Raw genomic sequence first — 19838 nt, forward strand, 5'->3', positions numbered from 1 at the left:
AGACACTAGGTAACAGAAAACATGAGATACAATAAAAGAGAAGAAAAAGAATTCCCGGACAATAGTGAAGGGAGTTCCCAGAATACAGCCACACATCAGGCATAGAAGGCTATCAGTCCAGTCAGGGGCAGGTCAGAAGACTCCAGGAAAGGCTTACTCAGGAAAATGAAACAGAGTACCTAATAAAGCTGATTGCTGTGAATGATTTAGATAAATGGCAAAAAGTTTAGTTGATTTAGTGGAGATTCCATAGAAAAACCAAGCCTAGAAAAAAAACAAAAGGATATACAGCAAAAGAAAACCAGGCACTATACTCAGAATCATTCCTAATGATACTGACCTACTCAAATCACACTATGTTATCTGAAGGGGTGGCCTGCCCCTCCACACCTGTGGGCGTTTCTCCTTAGGTGGAGCGAGAGACTTGAGAAATGAGACACAGAGACAAAGTATAGGGAAAGAAAAAGTGGGCCCAGGGGACCCGCCCTTAGCATACAGAGGACCCATGCCTGCCCCGTCTGAGTTCCCTCAGTATTTATTGATCATTATCTTTACCATCTTAGAAAAAGGGAAGTGGCAGGATAATAGGATCATCGTAGGGAGAAAGTCAGCAGTAAGACATATGAAAAAAGATCTCTGTGACTGAAGTTTAAGGAAAAGTGCTGTGACTTGATATGCATATGGCAACATCTCCATAAATCTTTTTAGTGCACAAAGAGCAGCATTGCACTAGCAAGTCCCACCTTTCGCCCTAAGGCGGTTTTCTCCTTTCTCAGTAAACAGAACATACACTGAGATGTTCCATTGCCCAGGGACCTGCAGGAGACAGATGCTTTTCTCTATCTCAACTGCCAAGAGGCCTTCTTTCCTCTTACACTAGTCCTCCTCAGCACAGACCCTTCACACGTGTCAGGCTGGGGGACAATCAGGTCTTTCCCTTCCCAGGAGGCCATATTTCAGACTATCACATGGGGAGAAACCTTGGACAATACCTAGCCTTCCTAGGCAGAGGTCCCTGCGACCTTCCTTTGGCAGTGTACGTGTCCCTGGGTACTTGAGATTAAGAGAATGGTGATGACTTTTAACCAGCAAGCTGCCTTCAGGCACCTTTTTAACAAAGCACACCCTGCACAGCCCAAAATCCTTTAAACCTTGAGTCACCACAGCACATGTCTCTTGCAAGGACAAGGTTGGGGGTAGGGTCACAGATTAACAGCATCTCAAATACAGAACAAAATGGAGTCTCTTATGTCTACTTCTTTCTATATAGACACAGTAACAGTCTGATCTCTCTTTCTTTTCCCCACAGTTATCCTTTGAAAGGAAGAGATGACAAGATATGTGAGTGATGGAGCTAAAGAGAGGAAAGACACCTAAATCCTAATCACGACCATCACATTATTTAGAGACAAAAAGGTAAATACCAATAAAATCAGCTAAAAAGAGGTGTATGTAGTTGCTCCTGGGGAGAAGGTTAAGGACTATCCCCCCACCGACACAACAAACTTGGAGAACTATTTGGCTTAAAAATATAGTACTTTTTTCCTTTGGTGGTACTAATATTTCATATACTCAGCATCAAGCAGTAATGCTACCTTTCATTAAGACTGCCTGGCAATAAAACACAATGACGCTTCATCAGGATTGGCAAATTCTCTAGTCCAAAATAAGACGAACTTACTGAAGCTTGCAATAATCTCAATATTATAATAGTCTCACTAGTGATTGCAGCAAAAAGTAGGATAAGAAAAATAGAAACCCAATTTTTCTTAATCGATATGTTTATTAAAAACATAGACTAATGATCCTGTGCTTAAAAGTCGTTGTGGTTATGTGTTGATTTCCACGAAATATAACTATTAAGAGACTCTTCACAAATATACTCTGGGCAGAAAAGGTAAACAGAAATGACTGACAAGACAGTGCCATTTCAGACACAGCTCCCTCAATACTTGCTAGAAAATGGAGTTTGACATTATTTACAATTATACCAGTATTGTCAGAGGCGAAATGTCACAGGGATAAGGGTACACCAGATCATGAGACATCGTTTCATACTTCCCAAATAGTTTTAAATTTTAGCTTTGAACGTCAGTTACCAGAGCCAAACTTGTTCTTAACAAGCAGAACTTTATGTCCATTCAAAGAGTCTCTTACACCTTTCTGGGCCTATTCACTTGCAGAGAGGAGTCGAAACTGTAACCAGGCTCTTCATATCGTGCATTCATATGAGATGTCCAGTCTTCATATGCTGTCCAATTTCTTTAAGATAAATGGAGCTGAAAGAAAATAAATCTAAAATTAGTTTTCAAATCTATTAGTCCATAGGCTACATTATAGAATTATAAGACTGGGGAAGGAAACCTTATAGGTTTATTCAAAATGTTTTTGAAAATAACTCCAAGGGATGGTCAAGCATCTGCCTGTACAACCCAGCAAAAGGGACTCATTGCCTTCCAAAGCAGCCCATTCTACTGTCATTCATCTATTACTGTAAATTTCATTCTTATACTATGTAAAACCTTTTCTCCAGATAGGTTGCCCCTTAGGACGATAAAGTATAAATCCAATTCTCTTTTAAATGACAATCCTTTACTCTGGCGATTTATTTTAACTGTAAAAGGAACTCTAGAGGAAACAAATGGGTATTTTTCACCTTTAAAAACTCATTTGAAAGGCAGAAGTTATGGGAAAACACTGGACTAGAGAACCAGAAGAGCTGGACACTGCTAGAGAAAAAAGGAGGAAAATATGTTTTGGGTCTCTTACTGATTAGCTCTGTATCACTTACATACTCTGATTACATCTGATACAGTCCTACCTCAGTCATTAAGAGGGTCTAATAAGATCATGTATATAGAAATGTCTAGAAAAGTAAGTGTCAACATATAGATCTAAAGAAGTGATATTACTGTTCGGTGTAAAAGTGTTGTGACCAAAAAAAAGTTACTCAAATCACCTTCTTTCTCAATACTCATACAAATAGAACACTTTGTTATTATTTTTTTTTTCAGTCCCCCGAGTAGTTGGGACTATAGGCACATGCCACCATGCCTGGCTAATTTTTGTATTTTTTTAAAAGACGGGGTCGCCATGTTGCCAAGGCTGGTCTTGAACTCCTGAGCTCAAGCAACCTGCCCTCCTCAGCCCCGCAAAGTGCTGAAATTACAGGCATTGAGCCGCTGCACTCAGCTCCATTTGTTAATATTAAACTGAAGACACTGAGATCTGTCAGAAGCTGATAAAGTCAGCAGTATATCCAACCTTTTCTACTAATTCTTAACGACAGAAAAAAATCCGTGAAATAATCAATGGATAAGCAAAATGCGATATATCCTTCCAATGGAAACTTATTTAGCCATCAAAATGAAGTTCTGACACATGCTACAACATGGATGGATCTTGAAAACCTTATGCTAAGTGAAATAAGCCAGACACAAAAGGCCATGCATTTGACAATTTCATTTAAATGAAATATCCAGGGCCAGGTGTGGTGGGCCACACCTGTAATCCCAACACACTGGAAGGTAGAAATGAGAAGGATTGATAGAGCCCAGTAGTTCCAGACCGACCTGGGCAACAAAATGAAACCTCGTGTCTACAAAAATTAGCAGGGCGTGCTGGCGTGTGCCTGCAGTTTTAGTTACTCAGGAGGCTGAAAGTAGTTGGATCACTTGAGCCCAGGAGGTCGAGGTTGCTGTGAGTCACGATCACCGCAGCCTCCACCTCTGCCCTCTAGCTTGGGCAACAGAGCAAGACCCTGTCTCAAAAAAAAAAAAAAATCCAGAATAGACAAATCCATAGAGAAAAAGTAGATTAGTAGCTGTGAAAGGCTGTAGAAAAGTGAAAATGGGGTAACAATGAATGCATATGGTGTTTCTTCTAGGGGGAAAGAAAATATTGTCAAATTGTGATGGCTGCACAACTGACTTTGCTAAAAACCACTAAATTGTACACTTTAAATGGGTATATTTTATAATGTACAAATTATATTTCAACTTAAAAGTGAAAATAAACAATTCATATCAAATACAAAGATCACTGAGAAGCAGCAAATATTTTACTGGCAGCTAGATCAATGAAAAAGGCAGGAGGCAGGAAATAAGTAAATTTGGGAGTTGCAAGAAGCTGTTGAAGTAGGATGACATGGGTGTTTCTGTTCCCCAAGACTTGATCTCCTGTGAAAGCAGAGTAATACCACAGACAGTGAAAGAGACACACAATAAGGGAGATCTCAGCCTAGGCCGAACATGAGCCTTCAATAGGATGACCTTGGTATGGCCTTCATTTATTTGAACCATCCCTGCCACTCCATCCAGACTGGCTGGCCAATAATATACTGCAAGGAACAATGGAAAGCATACTGAATTGAGAATGAGAAGGCAGGGCATTCGAGAACTGATCATAAAGCTGCTTCCAGTTCTTATGTTCAGTGTTCCTATAACTCTGATACTGTCCTTCCTTGCTAAGTCCCCTCTGAAAATCAGGTTTTCATATGTAAAATGATATGAAGAATCTTAGGCCCTGCCTCCCTCAAAGGTCCACTGTCAAGACTATATAATGGGAGCAACTTCCTGTCAATTGTAAAATATAGAAAAAAAAAAAAACCCTCAAATATTTGCATTAATCCTATAGATTCATATTCTTTTTTCCCATTTCTTCCAAAAAAGTAATCATTTACTTCACCCTCTATACAAAGAAACAGAGATGAAGCAAAACTTTTTGGATTTCAAAGGTCAGCACTTTTGAATGGGAAGGAACCTGGCCGCTGGTTCACGCCTGTAATCCCAGCACTTTGGGAGGCCCAGGCAGGCGGATCACCTGAGGTCAAGAGTTCGAGACCAGCCTGGCCAACATGGTGAAACACCCATCTCTACTAAAAATAAAAATATTAGCCGGGCGTGGTGGCACACGCCTATAATCTCAGCTACTCGGGAGGTTGAGGTAGTAGAATGACTTGAACTCGAGAGGCAGAGGATGCACTGGGCCGAGATTGCGCCACTGCACTCCAGCCTGGGCAACAGGCGAGACTGTCTCGAGAAGAAAGAAAGGAAGAAAGGAAGAAAGGAAGAAAGGAAGAAAGGAAGAAAGGAAGAAAGGAAGGAAGGAAGGAAGGAAGGAAGGAAGGAAGGAAGAAAGAAAGAAAGAAAGAAAGAAAGAAAGAAAGAAAGAAAGAAAGAAAGAAAGAAAGAAAGAAAGAAAGAAGAAAGAAAGAAAGAGAAAAGAGAGGGAAGGAACCTGGTATTGAGTTAAGAGTTCTGGATTTTAGGTCAAGATCATTCACTGAATCGCTGAGTGACCTTCCCTACTCTGGTTCCGTTTCTCTGTCTGCAAAACGAGGGAGTTCCTCTAGGGATCATTACTTAAGCTCTTTCAGCTCAAACATTCTTTTTTTTTTGAGATGGAGTCTTGTTCTGTCACCCAAGCTGGAGTGCAGTGTCGCGATCTCGGCTCACTGCAACCTCCGCCTCCTGGGTTCAAGCAATCCTCCCACCTTAGTCTCCCGAGGAGCTGGGATTACAGAAGCCCGCCACCACGAACTCCTGACCCCAAATGATCCGCCCGCCTCGGCCTCACAAAGTGCTGGGTAGGATTACAGGCGTAAGCCAACGCGCCTGGCAGCTCAAACATTCTTAAAGCTGGGAGAACCAGGATGATTAACCACGCGCGCCGGGCCACCACGTGCACTTCAGTGCCCCGACCCTGACCCGCAGACCTCAAACCGCGCATATGCCCGTCGCCCTCAACGCGTACCCTCCTTGCTCCCCGCTACCGTTCAGCTCAGTTCAAGGGCCCCGATGGCCTGTAGGATTAGAGTTAAGGGGTGCCCGCCGGTGAGCTCCCCGCTAGTCTCACAGTCACAGCCCGGGAGACACTCACTGACTCGCAGCAGGGCCACGTAGATGAGAAAGTTCCGTATGGAGGAGATCACATCCTCGCGCATCTTCCGTTTCATCTCCTCCGGGTCCAGCTTCGGCGCGAGGCCCTCAATCCGGAACATCGCGGCTCTGACTTTGCAGTTTCCAGATGCCGCGCTCTCCTCTTCCCAGTGGCCGCCTCGCGCCCGGAACTGGGCCTATCCCCACTTCCTGTTCCCGCCCCCCCTCCCCCGTTGCCACACTGGACGATGGATGCCTGCAAGGGACATTCCACGTCCTGACCCAGCGGATCTGAAGTGCGGTCTGAGGCGGGCGGCAGCAATCTCAGCAACGCAGACTTGGGTTTCTCCACGCTGTCTTTAATAACATCTATCTTATACAAAAATCAGCCCGACTCGGTGGCGCGTGCCTATAATCCCAGCTACTCGGGAGGCTGAGGCAGGAAAATCGCTTGAACCCAGGGGGCGGAGGTTGCAGTGAGCCGAGATCGCGCCACTGCACTCCAGCCTGGGCGACAGAGCGAGACTCCGTCTCAAAATAATAATAATAATAATAATAATAATAATAATAACTCCAGCCTGGGCGACAGAGCGAGACTCCGTCTCAAAATAATAATAATAATAATAATAATAACAACAACAACAACAACAACAACAACAATAACATCTGTCTTGAACCTGGAGCGCTGCGCTGCAAAGTGCTTTTACGCCCTGGAGGGGGCTGTGCACATAAGGTACCACTGTAAACAGTGATAACTAACATTTATTGAATATTCAGTATAATTGTCACCTGTGAATTCGATATTATAATCGTCATTTCCTAGATTAGAAAATTGAAGCACAGAGATCTTTAAAACAATTTGCTCAAATGTGCTTTGATTTTTATTTATTTTTTATTGCTAATTGTTGTTGTTGAGACTGATCTGGAACTCCTGGGTTCCAGGATCCAAGCGATCCTCTCGCCCCCGCCTCCCAAAGTGCTGGGATTACAGGCGTGAGCTACCGCGCCCGGCCCCCAAATGTGCTTAAAAATACCTCAGAGGGGAAAAAGTATTGAGAGAGATAAATGATGTCAGCAAAATATTAAAAACTGGTGACTTCATATTAGTTAATTATTCTAGTCTTTCTTGACTGTGTTTGAAATTTTACATAAGTTAAAACAAAGAGACAAAGATGAAACTTTTTTTTTTTTTTTTTTGGATACAGAGTCTGGCTCTGCCGCCCAGGCCGGAGTACAGTGGCGCGATCTCAGCTCACTGCAACCTCTGCTTCCCAGGTTCAAGTGATTCTCCTGCCTCAGCCTCCTGAGTAGCTGGGATTACAGGTGCGCACCACCATGCCTGGCTAAATTTTGTAGTTTTTGTAGAGACGGGGATTCACCATGTTGGCCAGGCTGGTCTTAAACTCCTGACCTCAGGTGATCTGCCCACCTCGGCCTCCAAAAGTGCGGTGATTACAGGCATGAGCCACTGCACCTGGCCTTTTTACAGATTATTGAAGCACAGAGGTCTTTAAAATACTGTTAGCCAAGTAACACAATATGTATAAAGCAAGTTCAAATCTGATCAGCATTTTACAGATGAGTAGAAGGAGGCTCAGAAACCAAGTCCAGCTTTGGTGTGAGCCCCTTGATCTGGAACATCGCAGCTGAAGTCTAAAGTGCACTAAAGTCTGAAGTCATTCTGCTGGTGATGCACAGGACAGGGTTCTAATGCAGAAAATTATCATGTCAAGTTGAATTATCTTTCCCCTGCACCCTACTGCTCATCTGTTAGTCTTTAACAGTGCCCACATGAATGGACATCGCTGGAGTTAGGAGTTTGATGCAACCAGATTTCCTGTCACAGAAGCATCCAAACCGAGTGAGTAGGCTGCTGCCCCAAGTTACACAAGCCAACTAGCCATATCTACTTCTTACACACAAGCCCAGATGACTGAATTGCTCACATAATTCAAAACCAGAATGTTCCTTCTTGATTGCATATTGCATAGCAGCAATGGACTTTGGATAAATCAGGACAATAATTTACTATGAGAGCAACTAAAAACTATAAGCACAGTCACCTTTCTGGTTGACAGAATGTAAGACACTGGGGCAAGAAAGGAAACTCATCTGCTTATTCCAGCTTTAGCAACCTTTTGCATCTGTAATTCATGCAGTGGAATAGCAGAGGCAGCTCTGGAATGGGAGTGGCTGACTCCCAAGGAATAGCCTCCAGCCAACCCTTCGTGAGTGTTTAGAAAGCCTACAGTGATGCTGAAAGCAGCAAGGACTGTGGAAAGAACATGAACACTGGAGACATGGACACTAGATCTGGCACTGCTGCCAACTAGCGGTGTGATGAGGGATGAGTATCTGATTTCACTGCAACTCCATTTCTTTCTTCTTATTTATTTATTTATTTTAGACTGAGTCTTGCTCTGTCGCCCAGGCTGGAGTGCAGTGGCACGATCTTGGCTCACTGCAACCTCTGCCTCCCAGGTTCAAATGATTCTCCTGCCTCAGTCTTCCGAGTAGCTGGGACTACAGGTGTGTGCCACCAGGCCTGGCTAGTTTTCTTTATTTTTTAAGAGATGAAGTTTTGCTCTGCCACCCAGGTTGGAGTGCAGTGGTGTGATCATAGCTCATGGCAGCCTCACACTGCTGGGCTCAAGCAGTCCTCCTCCTGCCTTAGCTTCCTGAGTGGTTGGGACTATAGGCATGTGCCACTACACCTGCTTATTTTTTTCTATTTTGTTAGAAATAGGGTCTTGCTGTGTTGTCCAGGCTGGTCTCAAACTCCTGGGCTCAAGTAATCCTCTTGCCTCAGTCTCCTGACCAAAGCATGAACCACCGCACCCAGTTCTTCCATTTCTTTAGTTGGAAAGGGAAGGCATATACTGAGACGCTTTTGAAAGTTTCTTCCAGTTCTAACAGTCTATGCATTTTTTAAAACAACCTATGCATCTTGAATTTTATTGTCATCTTGAACTTTCTGGTATGGAGCGCTTGACTATGAAAATGTCATCGAATGTGGTCAGAAATATTTCTATTTCTAACAAAATAGAAAAAAATAACCAGGGGTAGTGACACATGCCTGTAGTCCCAACTACTGAGGAAGCTAAGGCAGGAGGAGGACTGCTTGAGCCCAGGAGTGTGAGGCTGCCGTGTGCTATGATCACAGCACTGCACTCCAACCTGGGTGGCAGAGCAAAACTTCATCTGTTAAAAAATAAGAGTGTGTGTTCCACAATAGGATGGATGTAACAATAAGGCATATCTCATCCATCCGAATAGTGAGGCAAAGTGATTGGGAAGGGATGAGATCTTGTTACGTGGTTCCAGTAACTTCAACCCCTAATGCTGACCAAGTTTAGAAAAATAGCTTACATATGAAACTATCAATTAATTTATTTTCTCTGCAGAGATGCTTTTGAGTAACTTTCACAGGAAATGAAAGATGGGGTAAATTAGCAGAAATCATGCTTCTTGGTGAAAAGAACAGATTTTAAGCATTTGAATTTTATTTCCTAAATTAAAGCAGTACTTTCTTAAATTAATTTTTTGAGGCAGGGTCTTGCTATATTGCCCAGGCTAGTCTCAAACTCCTGGGCTCGAGGGATCCTCTTGCCTCAGCCTCCCAAGTAGCTGGGGTACAGGCAACCGCCACCATGCCCAGCTAAAGCAGCACCTTTACACCCGGTAGGTGATATGGTAGCAAATGGCTAGCCTGTTAAAGGGCAATATTATTTTCATAACAATTTCCTTAGGTCTGGTGCTTGCATACCTGTAGAGACAGAAGTAGGTAGGGGATAGAAATATGGAGTAGCTAGATCTTGGAGTGAAGAATTGGTGTTGGATACAGTCTAAGAGGATGACCCATTCCTGTCTCAGATACATTCCTCCTGGTGAATTCAGTTTTCCGCTTGCATGGTTCATCTAGTTGTAATGAAGGAAACTCATGAAAAGAGATTCGCTTCTCTTTTTTGGCTTTTTAAAAAAGTGCTTATGTATTTGGCATGTAGGTGGTGGTATTGTCCAATGACAGTGGGTTTAGGTGAGGCAAATTGAGAAAATATGCTTCAGGAAGTCAACATTGGATGGAGCTATTTCACATCTTGGACCCCTCATTTTTCCTCAATGATGGGATGATGAGAGGTTGGGACTAATCTTTAAAGTTGCCCGCAGCTCTAAATATGCTGTAATTCTGTGTTCATTTTTCCTGTTCTTCCTACATAACCTTGAACTAAAAGCTAAGAGCAAAGGATTCACTGTGATTTGCCATGGAAGGCAAAAATAAAAAGTATGCACACATAATTTAATATTGATATTTGTATTATTTAGTCTGATCGCAGAGGAAATGGGAGCTGATGTCACAGCCTGTCTTGTTTTCCATTTAGATCCCAGGAGGGATTAAAGAGCCATTTCCTTTGCCTCAACTTCCCAGACAGTACAGTACACACCATTCAGAGTGTGCAACCTACTCATAAGAGAATTAAGTGCTTTAATTTCCATCATTGGTGAGGAATTTGTATTTGCAAAGTCAGAGATTGACTGATGACTCATGATTGGGGAATAAATCCAACATAAAATCACAGGAAGCTTGTGATTCCTAATTTATAGGGAGCTATATAGGCTTTGAGTATTGAACAATTCAACCCCTTCATTTGGAAAATGGGGAAACTGAGACCCAAAGGGATGCTAGTTAGAACTGGCTTGGACTAGGATAGGTCTCTGGGCTCCCAGTTTAGCACCTTTCCCTATTGCACCTTGTTGGTTTCGATACTTTAACTGTGAATATTCTCATTGACAATCCTCCCCTCAGAGGTAACGATGAAAAGAATGGAGTGTTGTTAAACCCGGGCTTGGGAGGGACAGGATAAGAGGTGGCTGTTACTCATCAAGAGACTAAAGGCAGCCCTTCTTTCCACATTATCTCACCCATCACCAGTTGTTAATCTGGACTGTGTTATTATCCAGCCCCACACCTCTCCTTCCTCATTCCTTCAGGAGGTGAACATGGCCTGGAATTCCTAAAATAAACTTGACTTTAAAGTTCACTCTGGACCCAAGATGAATGAAATAAGGGTCAGGACAAAGAAAGGACCCTGGGCTCTCAGTAAGGGTTGTTTTGTGATAGATGCTAACCAGAGTCCTCACCTAGCAGAGAGGATAACTTACTTCTAGAAATTACTGCTCACTAAGAGACAGATGCCTCTTCAGGAAGAGGGGCCCTTTGAACCTTAAAGGAGAGGTAGAATATTGATAACCTTCACCTCACTGGCATTTGCTTTCTATGACACCCCGTTCTCAGTTCTAACCTTTAGCGCTTTGTTGTCTGGATAATTCATGAATATTTGATCTCTTGCCATGTAGACTGTAAGTACCTCAAGTACAGGGAACATGTCATTGCTCATTCTGTCATCCTCCAAGCAACCAAGGATAAATACAGATATTTACATGGTAGAAACTCAGTAAGTACCCCCAAGTGAATGAGTGAATGAATGCATTTCATATCTACTAGTGTTTAGAATTTAAAAATTGGTGGCTTTGTATATTAGATTGAAAGGAAATTGTCCCCAAAAGAAATTTCCCCCAAATCCTACTAGTATTATTATTATTATTTTGAGACAGAGTCTTGTTCTGTTGCCCAGGTTGGAGTGCAGTGGCATAATCTTGGCTCACTGCAACCTCTGCCTTCTGAGTTCAAGCAATTATCCTGCCTTAGCCTCCTGAGTAGCTGGGATTACAAGTGTGCACCACCACGCCTTGCTAATTTTTGTATTTTTAGGAGAGATGGGGTTTCACCATGTTGGCCAGGCTGGTCTTGAACACCTGACCTCAAGTGATCCACCTACCTTGGCCTTCCAAAGTGCTGGGATTACAGGCGTGAGCCTCCATACCTGACCCTACATATTATTTTTATATAGTTACTTATTTCTCACTCTTTTAGAACAGATTGTTTTTGTTTGACTAAATAAAAATCAATTAAATAATTTTAGTCTGTCATAGGCAGAGTTATAGAATGAACTTTAAAATGTATTTGCTTGTATTTATTTATAGCAATATAATTATATAAACCCTTATCAAACTTCAAATAACTTGCTTTTTTTTTTTTTTTACAAAAAAATGCGTTTACTATAATAAAATTTAGACAATACAGAATTAAAGAAAAAAAAGTAATTCCCCATGATACTACAGCCACTCACATTGGTGGTAATTCTTTTGGCCTTTCTTCTATCATATACATGTATAGCTCTTGCTCTTTCTTGTGTGTGTGTGTGTGTGTGTGTGTGTGTGTGTGGTGTGTGTGTGTGCAGGCATATATATATATATATATAATCTCCATACCCATTTGTATCTATGTATTTTTACAAAAATAGAACATTTAGTATATGCTATTTTTACTTGCATTTTTCATTAAGTGATATTGACTATTTTCCTATATCTTTAAATATTCCTCTGAACATCATTAATGATGGCTGTATGGCATTCCAGTATATGGATTTACCATAATTTATTTACTAAATCTCTTCCTTTGGGTATTCAGTTGCTTCCATATTTTCTGTATAAATAATACTTCAGTGAACATCCTTGTAGCACTAATTTTGTGCAAACTTAAAAATTTCCCTGATCATTAGAATTACTACCTTAAATTCAGAGTTCTCAGTGTTTCCTGGTGACCCTCTTTTTTCTGGACCAAGGGTGTAGATGTCAGGTCTCCAGGCCTTTAGAACTACAAACAAGGGAATGGAAGATTTTGTTTTTAGAAGAGGTTTGCTTTCTTGTGCTAGAAGTTATTTTGCAGCAGGAAAAGTAAAATGTACTGAGGGCTTAGTTTGCATTGACATCATTTAGAGCACATACTAATTTATAGCCATCTCCCTGCAGAAGTTAGAGCTGATTTTGCCATCATTTCCATCCCATCCCTATTACACAAAAGATACATGCATATGTTATGAAAATGTGCTTATACAGCTGGGTATAGTTCCTTGCCTTTCCATAAAAATGCAGAGCCTGTAATATAGAGGGTACTCAATTAATATTTATCCAGTGAAAGAAAGAGACAGAAGAAAAGGATCGTTTATTGATTTAGTGCTTATAGATCTTCCTCTTATTCTGTTAGGCTTGCTGTAACCCCCTGTCAAGAGCCCTTTGAGAAAGTAGGAAATGAACTCCTTATTTCTAATCTCCATGAGAAACAAGGGTAAGGCTACCAGTATCCATTGTCCACACTCTGTCCCTGACATTATCAGGATGACAGGGTTATCTACTGGCTAAAAATACCAGTAGATAACCACTCGTCTCATCTTAGAAAAGACACAGAGCTTCCTAAAGGTAGGAAGACATTCTTTCTTTCTTAGCAAAGTTAAATTGCTATACATTGTTTGTACAGATTGCGAATAAAGGAACATGCCAATCTTCCCATTACATAATATTTAGAATTCATTTGGGGAGAATAAAGGCCAGGCCTTTGTATGTGAAACCTTGTCTTAACCATTTTCTTCAGAGGGCCTCTCAAAATCTCAGATCCAGGATAGTCTAAAATGCCTTCCAAGCCTTCTTTAATGCTTGGCCCCTAACTTCCACACCCCTGCTTCGATTTGACTATCTCTAGTCACACGAAACACCACTTTGTGGTGCAGTTCTGTCCACCCTTAGATGGGCAACTCTTCTTATTAGATGGGCAACTCTTCTTATTAGAGTCAAACCTGCCTTTCCATACCACGTCCCCACTGGCCCCAGTTATGTCCTCCAGAGTTTCAAATGCAAGGCTTATCATTCTTCCTCATGGCAGCTTGGGTCTTCCTTGACACTTGTTTTCTCCAGGTGAAAAACAATTTTTGCAAAATTCTCATAAAATTTTGCAATTTTCCCATACTCACACCTCCACTTTTCTAGTTAACAATGATTGATTTACTCTGAGCTCTCTGGCTCTACCTCCTCTCATGTACATGCGCAAGCCTCCCCCCACCCTCCCAAAAAAAAACCCCCAAAGGGACATATTGAGTCCCCCGCAAGGAGCTCTGGGATTCAAAGCCAGAGACTGTTTATTCCTTACTCAGAGATTGTCCTTGAACAAGAAGTGTGTGTCTGGGTTATCCATCTCTTCCCTCAGGTCTCTCACAGTGGTGGGTGAAATTCCTGGCCCCTGCTTAGTGCTTGTGTTTTGCACTGTGAAATGAAGGCCAGCTGTAGGAAGTATTTAGGAGAGGTAATACAGTTGCAGTAGAAAAAGCATGGGCTTTGGAGTGAAGGTTAGGTTTAAGTTCCAGCTCCTCTGAGGTTGTTTTGAGACCTTGTGCCATATGCTTAACTTTTCTGGGCTCTAGTTTCTTCAACTGTAACAGAAGGATATAGTAGCTACTTCAAAGTGTTGTTTAAAGAGTGAAATAAAACAATATGTGCCTGGCTTATGGTGGACACTATGTACATAATGTGCCTGGCTTATGGTGGACACTTTATAAATGGTAGTAGCTACTACTAACCATAAGACATAATTTTTCAATAGAAAAATTATGAATTAAGCATACTCTAAATGGAGAAGGTGTTTTTTATTTTTATTTTATTTATTTATTTATTTATTTATTTACCACAACAGTATCTAAAAGGCCGGGCATGGTTGCTCATGCCCGTAATCCCAGCACTTTGGGAGGCTGAGGCGGGAGGATCACTTGAGCTCAGGAGTTTGAGACCAGCCTGAACAACAAAGTGAGACGCCATCTCTACCCAAAAATAAAAAGATTAGTTGGTCATGTTGGTGGCACACACCTGTGGTTCCAGCTGTTCCAGAGGCTGCGGTGGGAGGATCATGTGAGCCTGGGAGATACAGGCTGCAGTGAGCCATGATCGTGCCACCACATGCCAGCCTGAGTGACAAAGCAAGACCCTGTCAAACCCAAACCAAAAAACTCCCAGTATCTACTATCATTTGCCAGTCCCATTTAAATTATCTCTGGCCTCTGATTCACAGTAAATCTTCTTTAAAAAGTTGCAGAGCACCCACAGTCCTCTTTTCCTCACCTCCTATTTATTCTTTTTTTTTCATTGAGATGGAGACTCTGTTGTCCAGGCTGGAGTGCAGTAGCACGATCTTGGCTCACTGCAGCCTCCACCTCTTGGGTTCAGGTGATTCTCTTGCTTCAGTCTCCTAAGTAGCTAGGACTACAGGTGCATGCCACCATGCCTGGTTAATTTTTTTTTTTTTTTTTTTTTTTTGAGACGGAGTCTTGCTCTGTCACCCAGGCTGGAGTGCAGTGGCCGGATCTCAGCTCACTGCAAGCTCCTCCTCTCGGGTTCATGCCATTCTCCTGCCTCAGCCTCCCGAGTAGCTGGGACTACAGGCACCCGCCACTTCGCCCGGCTAGTTTTTTGTATTTTTTAGTAGAGACGGGGTTTCACCGTATTAGCCAGGATGGTCTCGATCTCCTGACCTCATGATCCGCCCATCTCGGCCTCCCAAAGTGCTGGGATTACAGGCTTAAGCCACCGCGCCCGGCCTTTTTTTTTTTTTTTTTTAGTAGAGATGGGGTTTCGTCATGTTGACCAGGCTGGTCTCAAACTCCTGACCTCAAGTAATCCACCCACCTCGGCCTCCCAAAGTGCTAGGATTACAGACGTGAGCCACTATGCCCAGCCACCTCCTATTTATTCTGCAGCCTAAGGACAGGTTGGGCTTCTGGCCCCATCTGTTCTCTGAAACTCCTCCTTTGAAAGAAGTCCTTATTCCCAAATCCAGGAGATTCTTGTGGGCCTCAAACCCTCTGCAGCATTTGACACTATTGGCCATGTGGCCTTTTGAGGAAAGGCCTCCCCTCTTAGCGTCAGGGATACCACATTCTTCTAGCTTTCTTTTCACCTCTCTAGATGCTCCATAGCCTCCTTCCACACTCTTCCTTGGGTCACACTTAAATGGCAACATTCTTTAAGGACCTCTCCTGGATCCCCTTCTCTTCTGTACTCATGTGTAATCTCGCCTGGCCTCAAATGCCGTATTTAGGCTAATGATTTACCACATATGTCTCCAGCTCACTTCTCTCCAGAAACACAGAGTTGTATATCCAACCAACCTCCTAACTTCACCGTCTTCTCGGATGTCCCGTGGGTACACACTTCACCTGTTCAAGGCAGAACCAATCCTCTTCCCATCTGTCTTAATGCATTTGGGGCTGCTGTTACAGAATATCTGAGACTGGGTAATTTATGAAGAACAGAAGTTTATTTTCTTTCAGTTACAGAGACTGGGAAGTCCAGGATCAAGGTGGTGGCATCTGGTCCGGTGAGGGCCTTCTTGCTGTATCCTCACATCGCAAAAGGTGGGAGGGGAAGAGAATGCCCATTCCTGAAAGCCCTTTCATAAGAGCATTAATCCATTCGAGAGAGTGGAGCCCTCATGACCTAAATCTCCCATTAGATTCCACCTCCTAATACTGTTGCATTGGGGATTAAATTTTCAACACAAGAATTTTTGGTGACATATTCAAACCATAGCACTCTTCTAATCCATCTTAACTCTTGTGCTGTCTAGCCCAATGACTGGCACTACCATCCATTCCCTCTGGTTGTTAAAGCCAGAAATCTGGGAGTCGACTTGACTCTTGCCCCACCCATAGGCCCTACCTTGAATTAACCACTAAGTTTCATTGATTCTATCTCCTTAATATCTCTAAAAGTCATTATATTCTTTCTGTTCCCACTACTACCACTTTTGCTCAGGCCACCCATTAATTGGTCTTCTTTATTCTGTCTTATCCTCGCTAGTGCATTTTCTACCCTGCAGCCTGAGTGATCTTCCTAAATATACATTTTATAGTGCAAAGACCCAAAGCAAAGAGTTTGGTGAGTTCAGGGAACATCCAGCAGATGTGGAGATAGAGGTGGGAGATTGAGTGGGAAAAGAGAAGAATAGAAGAAGAGTGAAGAAGAGTCAACAGGTTGAGGAAGAGAGTAAAAAGGGATGATGTTGTTGAGGAAGATAGGTCTTTGTACATGAATTCTTTCTGATTAAAATTCCTTTTCCTGGCCAGGTGTGGTGGCTCACACCTGTGATCCCAGCACTTTGGGAGGCCGAGGCGGGTGGATCACCTGAGGTCAGGAGTTCGAGACCAGCCTGGCCAACATGGTGAAACCCTGCCCCTAGTAGAAATAGAAAAAAATAGCCGGGAGTCATAGCAGAAGCCTGTAATTCCAGCTACTGGGAGGCTGAGGCAGGAGAATTGCTTGAACCCTGGAGGCAGAAGTTGCAGTGAGCCAAGATTGAGTCACTGCCTTCCAGTCTAGGCAACAAGAGTGAAACTCTGTCTCGAAAATAAATAAATAAATAAATAAATAAATAAATAAATAAATAAATGAAAGAAATCACCTTAGATATCACCTTTTCCAAAAAGTCTTTACTAGTTTAGTTAATGGTTACATGCCAGTGCTGGTTCCTTAGTTGTAACAATGGTACCACTGTAATATAGGATGTTAATACTGGGGAGACCAGGGTGAGAAGTATATGGAATTCTCTGCATTATCTTTGCAACTTTGCTATAAATCTTAAATTATTCTTTTTTTTTTTTTTTTTTTTTTTTTTTTTTTTGAGACGGAGTCTCGCTCTGCCGCCCAGGCTGGAGTGCAGTGGCCGGATCTCAGCTCACTGCAAGCTCCGCCTCCCGGGTTCCCGCCATTCTCCTGCCTCAGCCTCCCGAGTAGCTGGGACTACAGGCGCCCGCCACCTCGCCCGGCTAGTTTTTTGTATTTTTTAGTAGAGACGGGGTTTCACCATGTTAGCCAGGATGGTCTCGATCTCCCGACCTCGTGATCCGCCCATCTCGGCCTCCCAAAGTGCTGGGATTACAGGCTTGAGCCACCGCGCCCGGCCTAAATCTTAAATTATTCTAAATAAAAAGGTCATGAAAAAAATTCCACTAGCCCTCCTGTGCTGGCTCAGCTGCTGCTTCTGCATGTCTGTGAGACCTGTGCCTACTCTTGTCCAAGCGTCAAAACACCTAGCATAACATCTTACCATTGTCTATGCATCTTTCTCTTCCACCAAAATAAGGGTGGGAATCACGTCTTCTCATTTTTGTATCTCTGATGCTAACACAGTGCCTAGCAAATGACAGCTGTTTGGTTATCTCCTAAGTAAATGTTTATTGTAAACAAGTTTATTTTAGGGGACACTACCAAAGCTCTTATTGCAGGGTAACCTGAAATTATAGGAAGAAAGAACTTAACAGTCTCAGATATTAGAAATGACTTGTAAGCTCTGTTTGCTTCCCAGCATGGCAGACTTGGCAGACCTGTGGTGATGGATATACTTGAACATCCTGTGCATCCCCACACAATATTTATGTTTCCGGGAGAGCCACGTGATCCTTGTTCCTCTGCAGGTAGAGTCCCAGGCCAGCTGAGCTGGGTTAGTTCACTCCAGGTGAGCCTCACAGGCTGCTGCCAAATCCCAGGAGGGCGTGGACTGTGTGTGAGTGCAGGAAAGCCAACTAGGGCAGAGGGCAAAAGAACCAGTTGGAAGAAGAATGACACCACAGGGAGATGAATCTCCAGTTAAGCAATTCTAGTCCCAGCTCTTGCATTAATGAGCTGCATGACCCTGGCCAAGTGTCTATCTCTTAGTTGCTCCAGAGTCCATATCTGTAAAATGAGGGCTTGGATTGGCCGGTCTCTACAGTCTCTTCCAGGATTGATGCTGGGATTTGGTGATCAGTGTGAAGACTGTGGACACTGGTGGAAGGAAGGAGGTAAGTGTGTGTTAGGAGCATATGGCAACTGACCATTGGTTCAGGTCAGCAGACATCGTTAGCAAAAAAACAAACAAAACCAAAAAAAAAACGAGCTAGGTCAGAGATGTGTTTAAGTCATCCTGGAAGTAGAGACTTCTGGGACACAATAGTTCAACTGTTGTGTCTTAAGGATTTAATCCAGATCCATCAGAAGGAAACATTCCTAAGGACTGGAGTAGGGGAGGTGGGTGGCAGAGCAGTGGTGATTTATACTTAATAGAATGATCACATTTCGGGAGGTTTTTATATTTATTGGCTAATAAGTTTTTTGTTTTGTTTTGTTTTTGAGACGGAGTTTTGCTCTTGTCATCTAGGCAGGGGTACAATGGCGTGATCTCAGCTCACTGCAACCTCTGCCTCCTGAGTTCAAATGATTCTCCTTCCTCAGCCTCCCATGTAGCTGGGCTTACAGGTGCGTGCCACCACGCCCGGCTAATTTTTTGTATTTTTAGTAGAGACAGGGTTTCTCCATTTTGGCCAGGTTGGTCTTGAACTCCTGACCTCAGGTGATCTGCCCACCTTGGCCTCCCAAAGTGCTGGGGTTACAGGAGTGAGCCACTGCGCCTGGCCTAATAGTTTTGATTATTTGCTTTTCACTGAAATTATCTATAATTTAAGTGTTGGAGATGATACAAAGGGTACCACCTGGAACTTGGCTAGGGCAAGCATGGCAGCAATGCAGTGTTTTTGAATGCAGCTGTTAAGTGTGTGAATTAAAATTATTTGGAGTTTGAGGCTATGAACTATAAAATTATAAAAATTCAGAATTTTCTTAATCTAAGTGAAAAATATCCAGTTTATTTCAAAGTTTACCTTTCTTGACTAGGTAGTAGTGGCTTTGGTGATTATATTAAAGATTTCTTGGGAAGCACAAAGAAAAGTGTCCATTTGCCTAATTGAATAAATATAACCAATCATTACTAGTTAAGATGATCTAGTACCTGGTAGAGAACTTAGGGTGGGTAGAGAAGAAATAACAGCCTGATTGTTAAAAATCCTGAGAAGATTCTTTTTGTTCACTGGTATCAGAATTTCTGAGAGGTGGGTGGAAACGCCCACTTTTGTCCCTGAAAGAACTGGAAATATGTAGTCACAAGGTATGCTTAGAAACAGGGGCTTCTGGCTCAGAGCAACTCCTTCCAAATCTGGTCCTCCTTCTGTGTGGACCAAGTTTTCTTTCCTTCTTAGAAAAATAGTT

The 19838-nt window shown here is 42.7% G+C and overlaps 2 protein-coding genes across 2 annotated transcripts in view; one reads left to right on the forward strand and one right to left on the reverse strand.

Annotated features, from left to right (window-relative positions):
- Positions 1-1763: 1763 nt before the first annotated feature.
- LOC105477166 (translocase of outer mitochondrial membrane 5) lies at positions 1764-6078 on the reverse strand. The gene is made up of 2 exons (XM_011733540.3): positions 5881-6078; positions 1764-2279 (listed from the first exon to the last, which is right to left on the reverse strand). Exons 1-2 carry the CDS (start codon positions 5999-6001, stop codon positions 2245-2247), a joined length of 156 nt encoding a protein of 51 aa, XP_011731842.2. The 5' UTR covers positions 6002-6078; the 3' UTR covers positions 1764-2244.
- A 12299-nt stretch (positions 6079-18377) lies between these two features.
- Positions 18378-19838, forward strand: part of LOC105477167 (FERM and PDZ domain containing 1) — a 144649-nt gene continuing 143188 nt past the window's right edge. Inside the window, exon 1 of the mRNA XM_011733543.3 lies at positions 18378-18598. The gene's annotated coding sequence lies outside the window, so the exon portion shown is untranslated. The remainder of the gene's footprint in view (positions 18599-19838) is intronic.

The sequence above is a fragment of the Macaca nemestrina genome, chromosome 14, assembly GCF_043159975.1.
Source record: "Macaca nemestrina isolate mMacNem1 chromosome 14, mMacNem.hap1, whole genome shotgun sequence".
Classification (NCBI taxonomy): Eukaryota; Metazoa; Chordata; class Mammalia; order Primates; family Cercopithecidae; genus Macaca; species Macaca nemestrina.